The sequence below is a fragment of the Ochotona princeps genome, chromosome 2 (genome assembly GCF_030435755.1).
Source record: "Ochotona princeps isolate mOchPri1 chromosome 2, mOchPri1.hap1, whole genome shotgun sequence".
Classification (NCBI taxonomy): domain Eukaryota; kingdom Metazoa; phylum Chordata; class Mammalia; order Lagomorpha; family Ochotonidae; genus Ochotona; species Ochotona princeps.
Genome location: NC_080833.1, coordinates 39,604,726 through 39,619,348, shown reverse-complemented (window position 1 = coordinate 39,619,348; position 14,623 = coordinate 39,604,726). Strand labels below are relative to the sequence as shown.

Here is a 14,623-nt window from a genome sequence, read left to right as displayed (position 1 = left end):
TCTATTTATCTATATGAAATTTTCTTTTAAAACTTAATGTGCTGACAAGATATTTTATAAAGTAATCCAATGTTACAGTTAAGACAATCACAATTCTCTCACTCCTTTGCTCCCCTCAGTTAACCATCCATCAGTTTTTGCTAAAGATTTAAATTTAACATACTCTATATTCACAGGCTTAATTACCCATATTTTCACTGAAGCATAAACATGTGCTAAGACCAGCAACCATATTCCAAAGTGACTATTTACTTTCTAATACATTTTTCTATATTAGCTGCCACATATGAGAGAAGACACATTTGTCTTTTTGATACTGGCTATTTCACTAGACATGGTGGTTTCCAGTTGCATCCATTTTGTGGGAAAAGTCAGAATTTTATTCTTTTTTTGTGGCTGAATAGTGTTCTACAGTGTAGATACTTTACATGTTCTTTATCCAATCATCAGTTGATGGAAACCTGAGTTGATTTGATGTCATAGCTGTTGTATGTTGAAATTCAGTAAACATGAGCGTGAAATAATGTTTACTACAAAAAGGGCATTTGACTTTTTCTTTGTTCTTTTGATGTCCTATAATGTCTTTCTATTTTATTTGGCTAACAATTTATGCAATTTACTTTATTTAATGTTTATAATTTTTTATAATGTTAGTTATTTTTATATCACTTTTCCATAGCATACTTTTGAAGATAAAATTACCATTCATTTTTTATGGATGACAGTAAATGAGGCTTAAAGATTTCAGGTCTATTTCTTTAAAACATTTTAGAATTTTCTATGTATTGGAGGTGAAATGTGAACTTACGTTTCTGATTTTGAAATTTATCCTCTTTCCATTTTATCACAACATTCAATTATTTTCTCTTTGCCCAAGTAACCATGCAATAACTGGGAAAGGGAATAGATTAATAACCACAATTTAATTGGACTTTATTGCTAAATGCACTATGTGTCTGTTTAAATGTGCATCTTTTATAGGCAGTGATTTGGGAAATGATGAAGCGATTGGAGGAAATGTGAGCAAATATGCGGTGCTTCCAGTTGGGTACTGTGGACAGCCCAAGAAAGGACATCTTATCTTTGATGCATGCTTTGAGAGCGGTGAGTATGTTCTTTTGCCTTTGAGTTTATTTGGTGAGGTTATTTTTTTTAATCAAATTCCATTAGTGTAATTCTACCCATTAAACAGTTTATTGTAATGGAATAAGTGTCAGTGAAAAATCAGTTTTGAAGGAATTAGCTTGTGTCTGGCTAATGGGAAATAATGATGTCAGTTATATGGCAGTTGTTTTGAGTTCTAAGAACACAGATTGCTTATTCCTTAAAACTGAACATGTGCTTATGTGGGGCTTTGCTCTGTGATTTTTCCACATTGTATTAGTTTACTAGTAATGATGTAGCAAAGCACCACTTAATGAGTTCTTTTCAAAATAGAAATTTATTGTGTTATGGAGTTGGAGATCAATTTCTTGTTAGTAGGATAGTTTCTTCTGTTTTTTTAGGGGTGGAAGGGATCTGTCCAGGCCTCTTTCCAGGGTCATGGAAATTATTAGCAAGATATAGTCTTAAGAAATTTCATCCTAATCTCTAACTTCTTTTATATACATGGTATTCTCCCTGTGATATCTATCTCCAGATTTCTCTTGTATGTAGTCTGTCATATGGGATGTATGACCCACACTAATAATCTCATTTTTAAAAGATTTATTTATTTTTTATTGGAAAGTTGGATATACAGAGAGGTGGAGACAGAGAGGAAGATTTTCCATCTTTTGATTCATTCCCCAAGTGGCCACAATGGCTGGAGCTGTGCTGATTCAAAGCCAAGGGCCCAGAGCCTCTTCTGGGTCTCCCACATGGGTGCAGGGCCCCAATGCTTTGGGCCATCCTAAACTGCTTTCCCAGGCAGGGAGCTGGATGGGAAGAGGGGCTGGTGGGATTAAAACCAGCACCCATATGGGATCCCAGTGTGTGCAAGATAAGGACTCTAGTCGCTAGGCCACTGTGCAGGGCCCCAGTAATCTCATTTTAAACTTCAGTACTTGCATAGAAGTCTTCAAGTCAATTCACATTCTGAGATGCTGGGGGTTAACACTTCTATATATGAAAGTTGAGGAGACACAAGTTAACCCACATTAGTGTTGTCGTTTCTGTTGTATCTGAATAATGTCCACATAATTAGGACTAAATTTTATGCTAGTTCCTTGTCTTTAATATACTTTGTTCCCAGGAAATACCTTTAGTTGTTTAAACTTTAGTAAGGACCAGAAGATCTTTAGTAATAATAAAAACTCTATGAAAGCATGTATTGTCCTCATTTGTTGCCTGGATTTATCTATAGCATGGATTAATCCAGAGTTCCTTTTTGGAAGATATTTTATCTAATAATAATTCAGTCTATCTTCATTGCTTGCAAAAAAAGTCCGGTATAAAAATTTTCCCAGTCTGACATCATAATCCTGAAATGAATAGTGTGTACTTTGCTAGCAATATAAAAACAGTTCTGTCAGTTATTTTTTGTGGTCATACACGAACCTTGCAATATAGTGTGGTGGTTGGAATCAGACTATAGTTCACATCCCAGCTTGAAAAGAATCACAGTGTGCAAAAATGTTTGTTGATATTAATGTTATATAGCTATAATAAATATTAAAACATATATTTGCTTCTTTAAAATGTTAAGGTACTTTACTAAAATAAAATAGATTTTATTTGAAAAATAGATAATGTGGGTCCAGCAATGGTTCAACTGGTTGCTTTACTTCCCACTCAGTTTTCCGCTAATGGTCGGGAAAGTACTGGAGGATGGCCCATGGCCTTAGGATCCAGTACTCATGTGGGAGACCTGGAGGAACTCCTGTGTCTGGCTTTGGATTGACTCAGCTCTGGCTGTGGCAGACATCTGGGGAGTGAACCAACAGATAAATCTTTCTCTGTCTCTTCTCTGTAAATCTGCTCTTCCAATAAAACAAATAAGCAAATCTCTCCTAAAAATAGGTATGAGGAAATCCAAGGAAGATGATAAGTTAGTTTGGGCAAAGAAGACTTATCAGAAATTAGGCTATCTGTGTCCCAGGCTTCATCAGGCTTTTTATCTTTTATATATGTTTAAGCACAGAAGTTGATAGTTGAAATATTCAGCACAAGTTGATAGTTGGAGGAAATAAATTGAGGTACTGTCCTGCTTCTGTTTGTTTGCTGTATTCAGGCTTCAGTGGACTGATTGATGCCCCCCCACCCCCCGTATTGGATAAGACAATCTATTTTAGACTAAGTCCGCTGATTCAAATGCTTGTTCATTAAGAAATATTGTCACAGACACACTTAGAAATATTTCGTCTGGATGTCACATAGCCCCTTCAGATTGACCTACTTAGTACAAAGGATCTGCCATTGCGGTGCTTCAGGTTAAGCTGCCACCATGATGGCTGCATCCTGTGCTGGTTTGAATTCCACTGGCTCCACTTCTGACCCTGCTGCCTGCTAACGTGCCTGGGAAAGCAGTGGAAGACGACACAAGGCCCCTGTGTATCCGTGATAAAGATCTAGATGGAATTTTAGACCTCTGGTTTCAGCTTTGTCCAGCCTGGACCATTTCAGTCATTTGAGGACTGGACCAGTGGTTAGAGTATCCCTTTGTCTGTCTCTGTCACTTTGTCTTCCTGTCTCTCTGTAGATCGACCTTTCAAATAAATACGTGTATCTTAAAAATAATCACCACAGGGGAAATAGCAAATAAAATGCAGTTGCATGGATGCATAAAATTTATGATGTTTTGTCTTGGAAAGTTATATACAATAAATTACTTGCGAATTTTTCTGAAAGATAATATCTTAAGAGAAAATATGTCATGTACTAGAATGTGATAAAAATTCTTTCTGTTGTGTTTCACAAAGTGGTCACTGAAATAGTATCAGCAGCATCCTCAACAATATCCCTTGGTATTTACAATATATTTTATAGGAGTAAAACTTGTTATCTGCTTCAGTGTGGTCTGGGGGTTATGATGCTCAAGGGTGAAAAGCAATATTAGTGAAATCAGTTCACTTACTACTTAAAACAGATTAATGTGTGTTTCATCTCATCTAATTTAATTCAAGGATTTATTTTAGATTATTTATAAAAAGGTTGTCAGTGGGATTTTCTCAGTTGTTCAGCTCTGATGTACGAACTGTGGACAATTCCTGTGTATGTTTTTAAGGATTCTGAGGGTGCACGCAGGCTTACTGAGATGGAGTGAATTAATACATTCAAGGGATTGGGAGTATTGCTTCATGTTGAGTGAGCTGTGTTACCTTTAGATAAGCCTTCACAAGCAGTTTTTTTTCTTTTCTTTTGAAGTTCCAGAGTTTGTGATGTGCTTAGCACATTGTTTGGCTCCTAGCTGACAGATAACTATTCAATTTTTCTTGTAAGAAATAGGCCTGTGGGTCAACTAAAAACCCTGTTATGAATGTCTGATCTTTTTAATGTTGTAGCCTTCTGTCCTCAGGTATTATTTCCTTTAGGAAAGTAGCTACACTGGCCTAATTTTCTCTCTCTGGAGCTGCTTTAACATTTCATGTTGTTTGTACTTTGTTGTTTCCTTAGCCATAGTATAACCTGTTTCAAGATAGAGTCGTAGTCTGATAACTCTCTGTTCTCCCACAGAACCATGCAGTGTCTACAAAAATAAGCTCTGTATCGATTCTCTATTTGTTGAAGTAATATGAGCAACAAAGAGATGAAGAAAAACAACTTTTTTCAAGATAGCTTTGATAAACATAAATATTTGTTATTCACCACCTATGAAATCTAATTAAACCTTTATTTCCATGCAAATGCTGTTTGCTTTGTACCTGGGACTCCTTTCTCTAGGTGGTGGTATTTGTCAGGCAGGTTTGGGTGTCTCTAGTCTCTATGGACAAATGCTCTTAGGAGTTCTGTGATAGCTCTTATTGCACTGGGTTCCTGTAATTGTTTCTCCCCTCGCTTTTTAAAAATTATTATTATTAGTGCAAACTCTTTGAAGACAGAAAGGTCTCTTAGTAATTTTTGTTTTCTGGCACCTGTATAGTATCAATCAGATCAAAACCTCTCAATGAATATGGGGATAAATGAGGGATAACAGCAGTGATCAACAATATAATCATAAATGAGGTTTTAAGACTAATATTTTATATATAGATAAAAATTTAGCAATAACAATAAGAACATGAGTAAAATTTATTTACTTACTGCTTTTAAGACACTGTGACAAATAGTTTGCACATTTGATTTTATTTCATACTCACAAAAGCCTTTTTTGAGTTACTATACTAATTTGGTACTCAAGGAAACTGAGGTACAAGCTGTTACAATAATTTGTCCTAAATTGTATGTTCTTTAAGTTGTAAAGCTGGTTTTGACACTGGTTTGTATACTGCTCGTCAGTTTATTATATATATATATACACATATATATAAAATATGTATTATATATATGATAATATATATATGATAGATGTATTGTTGAAATTTTCCCACTAAGGGATAAAATAAGAATACTTCCAGTAGTCAGCTAGAACGTGTAATTAAAAGAGAACTTATTTTTGATATAACAGAATCTATGTGGGTTTTTATTTAAGATTTATTTTTATTAGAAAGTCAAATCTACAGAGAAGGAGAGGCAGAGAGAAATATCTTCCATCTGCTGATTCACTTCCCAAGTGGTGCTAAGGTCGGAGCTGAGCTGATCCAATCTGAAGCCAGGATTCTGGGTTTCCCATGTGAGTGCAGGGTCTCAAAACTTTGGGCCATCCTCTACTGCTTTCCCAGGCCACAACAAGCAGGGAGCTGGATGGGAAGTGGAGCAGCTGGGACACAGACCAATGCCCATATGGGATCCCAGCACTTGCAAGGCAAAGATTTTAGCTCCTAGGCTACTCTGCCAGACACCCCCCCTTTTTGTTTTAATAATGATCATTTTCTGTGAACTTTTGATGTGCCCTTCTATGGTTAGGAAAAAGTTTCTTTGATAAAGAAAGCTGAAAAAAATCAGCCATTTAAAAAAAAAATACACGTAAGTAACTAAATACCAATCTTGCTAAACAGCATAGTAAATTTGAGAATCATTTCATAATTAGCAGGCTTGAATACTAGAAAAAAGATATAGTTTATACATTAATTCATTGAAAGATTTAGTACCTTGTATTTCTTTGCTATGGTGAGAACAGGGGTCAGTGAAAGACAAATGTTTTTCAGTACTTAATATATCCTTTCCAAACAATGGAAATAAAAGTGAAATTATTTAACTAGAACATTTACTGTTTATTTACATATGGAATGTCATATTTACTTGTGTAATCTCAGAAGACTAGTGTCATATTTCCTTTTGAGAAATAATCTTCATAACTGGCATAGTATTAATATTACTTTAAAATCAGGAATTTGCTTTAACTCCTCATCTGAATGGTTTATTCTATATTTATTTATTTTTTTAATGAGAAGCTGCATACTATAATACCACAGCACAGGTTTGAATCTGACCAACCTGCATTGAGATGTTAACTTTGGTAGTTCTGTTTAGGTTACAATAATGATGTCATTCAAATATACTCATTTGGAAAGATAGAAAAAGATCCACAATAGAGAATCAAGAAAATTAGGGATAATGTACAAAATAATTTTAGCTGAATACTTGAAATTTAATCCAAGATACTGGTTCTGTGTATATTCCTTATATACAAAAATGTACTGGATACATGTTTGAGTATATTTGTGTTGTTAGTAGCAATCGTTAGAACATTCTAAGAATATAGGAACTTTAGATCAGATTCCTCCCATATTCTTTGCCTGAGATAAAGACTTTCATTTATATTGTATTTTCAATAAGGAAACTCTGGAAAGATAAATGAGAGAGAAGCAGGAATTAGCTAGGAAAAGATGAAAAGCCAAAACATTGGTCACATTGGTTATTCAGTAGCATATTATTTAACTACATGGCATTGTTACTTTGTTTAACTTTCTTTCTGTTGTTGATTTTGTTTTCTGGATTTTCATTTAAGAGGATGTGTAGTAACTGTATAGTGGAGACATATAGACATACAGTGCAGTGTGCATCTCTACTTCCAAACCAAAGATGAACTCCCAATGAAACTGCTGAATGTATCTTGATAACAGAATGCTGGATTCTCTTACATTGTCCATGCTTACAATGTCAGAATACGTTTAAATAGCAGAATGATGGACTTATGACTATTTATTACTTATAGTATTTATTATACTATTATTGTAATAGTATAGGGGAAATCAGTGGGGGAAGGAGATTTAGAGAAGGGGAAATCCCAGAGGCTATGGAACTGTATCATGGAATAATAAAATACAGAAAGAAAGAAAAAAGAAAAAAAATGCATTCAGAAAGAGGAACAGGCAGCATTGAATATAGAAGTAATAGCTTCAATGATAGGAAGTTAAGCTGTGGTACACCTGTCATGCTTCCATATCTCTACCACTATGGTTAGTTTCATCTTTGTCTTATTATGTGACATTTACTGATGTCCCCACTGGATGAGTTAAACCATCCATTTGTTATCTCCTTTGTAGTAGGTATCATTATGATTCATAACAACAAAAACAAAAACAAAAACAGTTACCTTGGTGTCAGGTGCATAGTAATTATTTTATAATTAAAAAATCTATATTTAAGTCTTTATAAAGAACATAAGATTGTGTTAATTTTTAAAATACAGTGCTCAGTTTCTTGAGTTTCAGAACAAAATGATGATGCAGAAAATATACTAGACTGTTGCGGTTCACTCTAAAATCAAAAGCTTATGAGCATAAACTTTTAAAGAAAGAAATGTTCCTTTGCACAGAACTGTATTCCTGATGTTGTTGAGAGACGTTTTCAGATATTTAAAAATATATGTAAGTTGTAGTGATTCCTAAGTTTATAGCATTTTGAAGAAAGAACAAAAACCAAACTTGAACTCTGCTTTTTGTTGACATTTATCCTTTCTTTATACTCAAAAATCTTAGATGGACTCTTCTCTTTAGGGAAAAAGTTTTTACAGTATGCCTTAGTATAATTATGACAGAATCAATATGGTTTGTTTTAAAAGGTGAGATGAGTTTTTTCATCTCTGAAAATTTACTGACTAGCAGATACGTTCTGTCTATTGTAAGTTCTTGGCTTATAGGATGCTAGTGGGAGAGACTGACAAAGGATATGATTAAGTTGACCAGGTAATTGAACATCTAAATCAACTGTTTCTGCCTGGACAGATGCTAACCTGGAAGGGATGGTAGGGCAGCAAACATACCCTGGAGTTTGAATGGAACTAAGCACAATGCTTAGCTCCTTTAGCTCTAATTCAGGCAAGTGCAGGGTGCTAAGGAAAGACAGCAAAAAAGACATTTTGCAAGTTGGTAGGGAATGGTGCTTAGAAGAGGGAGGCTCCCTGATCGAAGTGTTGCAGGATTGGAAGGAAGTTTCCAGGTGAAGCAGTATGGGAACACACAGTTGATTCTTAACACTGATATACAGGAGGATACACGGATGTTAGAAACATAATCATACTTTCAGGGAAAGGAAAACTGCAGCTACTTCTCAGAAAGGGACACTCTTCCTGAGAGGGAGAGTTCAGTGTGACTTTGTTCGCTGAAAATGCACTTTTAATAATTGTTTTTTTTCAACCAATAAAGCAATTTTGAATATTATTCATTTTACTTTAGATACCATTAAGAATAAAAATGATCTGATAATCTCAGGGAAGACTTTTGAAAAATTTCACAAATTCAAATATATTTTACAATAATAAATTTTTCAAGGACATCAGAAAAAGCGACAGCTAAAATATAATTCCAATAAAATTATCAGTTAATGTGGACGAATCCAACATCCATTATCTACATCACGAATAACACCCCTGCTGTGAGCAACAAAATGAAAAGGTTCATTTTGTGTGTGTGACCATGAAGCTAAGCTTCACAATCTCATGAAATCATTAGCAGTCAGTCATACCTCATGCATTCCTTTAATGAGGTTAAGCACTTCCAACTTTCTTCATTTATTTGTATCTTTGGAGATGTGGGATATACTACATTTTTACTACAGCATTTGAGCTTTGATTCTTTTTGTTGATGGTTCTAAATACATGTTTAAAGTTATCTTAATTTATTTACTGTAGGCACTTGGGGAAAAAAGTTATGTTTAGCTGAGAACTTCAAATCTTAAGAGGAAGGAAATGCATGAAAGACAGCATTAGGTATAAACAACAAACATGTCTATTTTGGTATCTACTTTGGACAGATTTTTTTGCTCAAACATTATAGTTTTCACCCATCCCTATCTCCTTTTTTGAAGGAGTAAGTGTACTTTACTTTTTCCTTCTTTGAGCACTGTCCTGTTGTCACTCTTGTGCTGCATTCTCAACCTGGTTTGAATTTGATTCCCCCTGGTGGGTTTCTTCTTCCTAGCACCCCTGTTCTGTATCACAGCACTCCTAAGGTCCTGCCTTCTTTATGTGTATTGCCTTGTTGATTTGCTAATCCAAAGTATTAATCCTGATTACTGAGATTAGCACGTTGTCCCTACTGGATTTTTTTCCCCCCACAGGGTTGTAGGAAGAATTATCATGCAATATATCCTAATTTCTCTCTGCTTGTAACTAAATTGTTGATTATAATAGCTTACAACCTTTTTAGTCCTGTAACTCCATCCTAGACCAGGTCATCAAAATGGAGTTGTATAGCAACTTTCTGAACAGTTTCTCAGATTTAGCCCTGCCTCTCTCTGGTATATTATTAACAGTGCCACCTATGCAAAAATGCAAATCATCCAATTATGTTCCTTCATTACTTCAAATATGTCCTGAATGTAAAGGTCTTGTAATGACCAACTGAAGGGGTTTGAACTATGTTTACTATATTTAAGGAAGTCATTTTTTTAAAAAAAATTTATTTGTGTTTATTGGAAAGTCAGATATACAGAGAAGAGAGACAGAGAGGAAGATTCTCTGTCTGATTATTCATTCCCCAAGTGACTGCAACAGCTGGAGCTGAGCCAAGCTGAAACCAGGAGCCTGGAACCTCCTCTGGGACCCCCACACGGGTGCAGGGTCCCAAGGCCTTGGACTGTCTTCAACTGCTCTCCCAGGCCACAAGCAGGGAGCTGGATGGGAAGCGGGGCTGACAGGATTAGAACTGGCACCCATATGGGCTCCCAGCACATGCAAGGCAAGGACCTTAGCCACTAGACTACTGCACCAGGCCCAGAAAGTCATTTTTACATTTACCTCTTCCAACTGCATATTTTCAAATCATCGTAATAGGCTTACAATGCAATAAACTGCCTCCTATGCTTTTGTAGTAAAAAAAAACTACACATACACACAAGAAGAAGGGTGTATTATATGTATGGTTAATTGAATTTGTTTATAGTTTTTTTTTTCCAAAAAGAACTTAAGAGGGCCCAGCATGATAGTGTAGTTTTTTAGCTTGAGTTAATCCCATTGTTTATTTTTGCTTTAATTGCTTCTGCTTCTGGGATCTATTCCAAGTAGTTTTTCGCTACGCCCAAGTCTTTCAGAGTATCTCTTCCTTTCTACAAACTACAGAATATAGCTTTGCTAAGTTATCACCTACGTGTGTTAATGCTGTGTGTTAACACTTCTGTAAGGAAAACATTTGCTTTTGTTTCTTTTCCTCTCACAATCTATCATGACTATGTGGAGCTATATTGTGTATAACTTATATGAAGCTCATGCCATATGTGCATGGAGATTACCATCTGACTTTGTCAATAATCAAGCTGATTTGTGTCCTGTTCAGTGAAATAAATACAACAATCATGAGTTTGAATGGAAAATGGCTATAAATGTAAATCCTGCACTTATCCTTTAGTAACTGAATTAACAATTTTCAGACTAATCCATGGACCAAATTTTAATTAACACTGCCTTAAAAGGTATCATCATAATGTCCTTGAGGTTCATCTTTTTGGCAAATGACAGGATTTTATGCTTTTTAAAAAATATCTTTTGCAACAAAGTAGATACAAGTGGAAACAATTACAGTTAGTAAAATAAGCCAGACTCCAAAAGACAAAATATATTTTCCTTGATCTGTGATAAACTAACAACTAACAGAAAACAAAATGATATAGTCTGTATCAGTGAATCTGACATCTTGAGATTTAATTATTTTTACAGCATTTAGTATACACTATTAAGGGACAATTGTTTACTTTCCTACTTGCTGTTGTTGATTTTTTTACCTGAGGAAATAATATGCCTGTGATTGTGAAATTAGTTGAGAGTATGCCTTTGTAAAACCTAATACAAAAAGGCCCAGTGTGGTGGCCTAGAGGCTAAGGTCCTCGATTTGAATGTGCTGGGATCCCATGTGGGTACTGGTTCCAGTCCCGCCAGCCCAGCTTCCCATCCAGCTCCCTGCTTGTGGCCTGGGAAAGCAGTCAAGGATGGCCCAAAACCTTGGGACCCTGCACCTGTGTTGGAGATCCAGAAGAGGCTCCAGGCTCCTGGCTTCAGATTGACTCAGCTACAGCCATTGCAGCTACTTGGGGACTGAGTCATCGGATGGAAGATCTTCATCTCTGTCTCTACTCCTCTCTCTATGTATCTGACTTCGCAATAAAAAAAAAATCTTGGAGAATCAAGATGGTGGAACAGGGTAAGGACACGTTTAAACAGATGGAGAAATATTAGCCAGTGTGAAGTAGAGAGGGCACATTCCAGAAAATAGGAGAGGACAGAACAGCAGCAGAGTGGTACCCAGAGACTGATAGACACAAGAAAGAAGCAGACACAATGGTGTAGTGTTGCAGTGACCGCTATCCCAGCTGCATTCAGTGAGTGGCAATCCAAATTGCACCAGCACCCGGGAATTCCACCAACAACCAGTTGGGAATGGACTTTCACTGGGAGATCAGGAAGTGAACTGAGAAAAAGAACTTCCCGTCCTGCTGGTCTGTTTATTTGACCAGGAGCAGACACAAAATGGCAGATCCCAGACAGGCAGTGTGGAAACAGGGTGGATTTTACAACCCAGTCTTCCCCATAGAGAAATATCGGGCGCCATTTTGTTTAAGGAGGCAAGGGCTATTGACAGTACTGTGCATGTACTGAGTGTACATTATAAAACTAAAATAATTGAAAATATAAAATCAAAATAAATATGTTTTAAAAAATGATTGAGTAGTATTATATAAAATTGCACAATAAAATATATGGCATTTCTTTACCCATTCATCAACTAATGTACATCTAGATTGATTTCTTGGCTGTTGTCAATAGCATTGTAGTTTTACATTAAGTGAGGTAAGTCAAGAACTGAAAGATAAATACCACATGATGTCAGTCATGTATGGAACCTCAAAAGTTTATCCCATTGGAGATTGAGAATAGAATAGTCATTTTCTGAGACTGGAAGTGTTTTGGGAAAGAGCATGGGGATAGGTTGGTGAACAGGTATAGTGTTGTGGGAAGAAAAGAGGAGTACGTTCTAGTGTAGTATAGGAAAGTCCAGTCAATGCGACTAATTGTAAGACACTTCAAAATAGAAGAGAGGATTTTGAAGATCCTTGTGTAAAAGAAGTGAAAATTTAAGGTAATAGATATACTAATTACCAGGAGTTGATCAATAGTCAGTAAATCATGAATCAGAACACTTACTCTACCTCATAGATATCAGTGTAATGTGTCAAATAGAAAAAAATTTAAAAAGGATTAATAATTTTGAATTCTCTTTATGGTATAAACCCATGTTTTCATCTACTTTATTATGTTTATGACTGTATGCCTTTTTATATTTTAAAGTGAACTGCTTAGCAAATCAAATGTGTCATGTTCTGACTTTGAAACACGACAAATCCCTTTGATATATTGTGAATTATTTTAATTTAAAAAATCTTTGGTTCTTTTGGTCTCTTAGAATTATCTTTTTGTAAAAAAAAGATATATTTATTTTTATTGTAAAGACAGGTTTATAGGTATAAAGAGAAATATTTCCCACTTGCTGGTTCATTCCTTAAGTGGTCACAATGATCAGAGCTGCTCTGCTCTGAGTCCAGGAGCCAAGATCTTCTGGATCGCCCGTGCAGGTGCAGGGTGCCAAGGCTTTGGACTGTCCCTGTGCAGGACATAAGCAGTGATCTAGATACGAAGTGGAACACTTGGGGCACAAACCGATGTCCATATGCGATTCTGTGCTTGGAGGTAGAGGATTATCTAGTTGAGCCAACGTGCTGGCTCCCATGTAGAATTATCAGTGACTCAACTGTATGCCATATTTAATCATTCATAAAATCTGTTATTCTGTCTTAGTAATATCAAGCCTTTTCCATTATCTCACCACAAAAGAATGTATATGTTGATACATTATTATGCGTTTATTTTCTGTGATCTTCTAGAGAGCTACAAATCATTGTAATATCTGAATTTCCTCTATCTCAGAAAAAGACCTCTGGTAACGATTGCTGTATTCTATGAGCCTTCTCATATATGGATTTTCACTTTCATCCTGTTAACTAATATAGAATCCTTGTTATTGTAACTTTAATCATGACCTCATCTTTTGTTGGTATGTTCTTTTTCATATTTTAGTTGAGACAGATTTTTCCTAATACCTGTTTTGAAACTTGTGTTCTTTGTGAAGTTTTTACTTTGTGAACATAATCTGTATGTTGCCTTTCCTGTTTCTATTTATAATTATGACTTTTTTGAAAATTTTATGAAAAACAATTTTTTGTATATGTTTTTACTTTGTGAACATAATCTGTATGTTGCCTTTCCTGTTTCTATTTATAATTATGACTTTTTTGAAAATTTTATGAAATACAATTTTTTACTGTTGTCTATAAGCATAAGCTTGTTGAGAGCAGGAATTATGATTTGTTTTCTTACAGATTTTCATGAATGAGTAGTACATGACAATTGTTTAAAAATCAGTGTGACGCTAGTAAAATAATTGAAACTTTCTACTCACCTGGACATTTCATTTTTTTTTTTTTAAGATGAGTAAAACATTTTTCTAGTTTTCTCTTCTTTCTGTCTTTATCTGTGCAAAGAGTTATTGGAAGAGGTTATAGAAGGCTGCTATGACTCATTCCATTAGGATAGACTCAGTCTTATAGTGTATGTAAGGTGATACTGATGAGTATTTTAATCTGATATTTTGATTTCATCGTAGTTTTTAATTTGTTATTCTATTCATAATTTGTGTATCAATCATAAAGCATTTGTGTTTAAAATACTGCTGAAATATGGAAGAACATACTAGTTTAAAATAAGCATGTTGGAAGTATTGTCTCGTAGGGCAGATTTCATTGCCAAATTTAGAAGTAAATGCTCATATATATATGCATTGGTTTATTATTTCCCAATATATTTTTATGAGTTTTCAAAAAATTAAAAAAATTTTTTCTGCTCACTAAACTTGAATTGCAAAGGGTATTTTGCTTTGTTTAGTTTTTAAAAGTATACCAGAAGAGTGCTACACATAGGGGAAAAAATGGGTTTTTATTTCTCAAGTTCTAAACAGTGATAGTGAAGTAGTTGTAAAATATTATGTAAAATAAATTTTTAATTTTGAATGCAACAGTGATTAAATATATTTTATGAAAAGTTGTATAGCCAATAGAG

The 14,623-nt window shown here is 35.0% G+C and overlaps 1 protein-coding gene across 2 annotated transcripts in view; it reads left to right on the top strand.

The window, feature by feature from the left end:
• BEND5 (BEN domain containing 5) overlaps window positions 1–14,623 on the top strand; it is a 1,156,480-nt gene that overhangs the window by 112,615 nt on the left and 1,029,242 nt on the right. For both annotated transcript variants that reach the window (XM_036494566.2, XM_058681329.1), the window contains exon 2: window positions 982–1,104. In XM_036494566.2, the coding sequence (XP_036350459.2) occupies window positions 982–1,104 (123 nt within the window). The remainder of the gene's footprint in view (window positions 1–981; window positions 1,105–14,623) is intronic.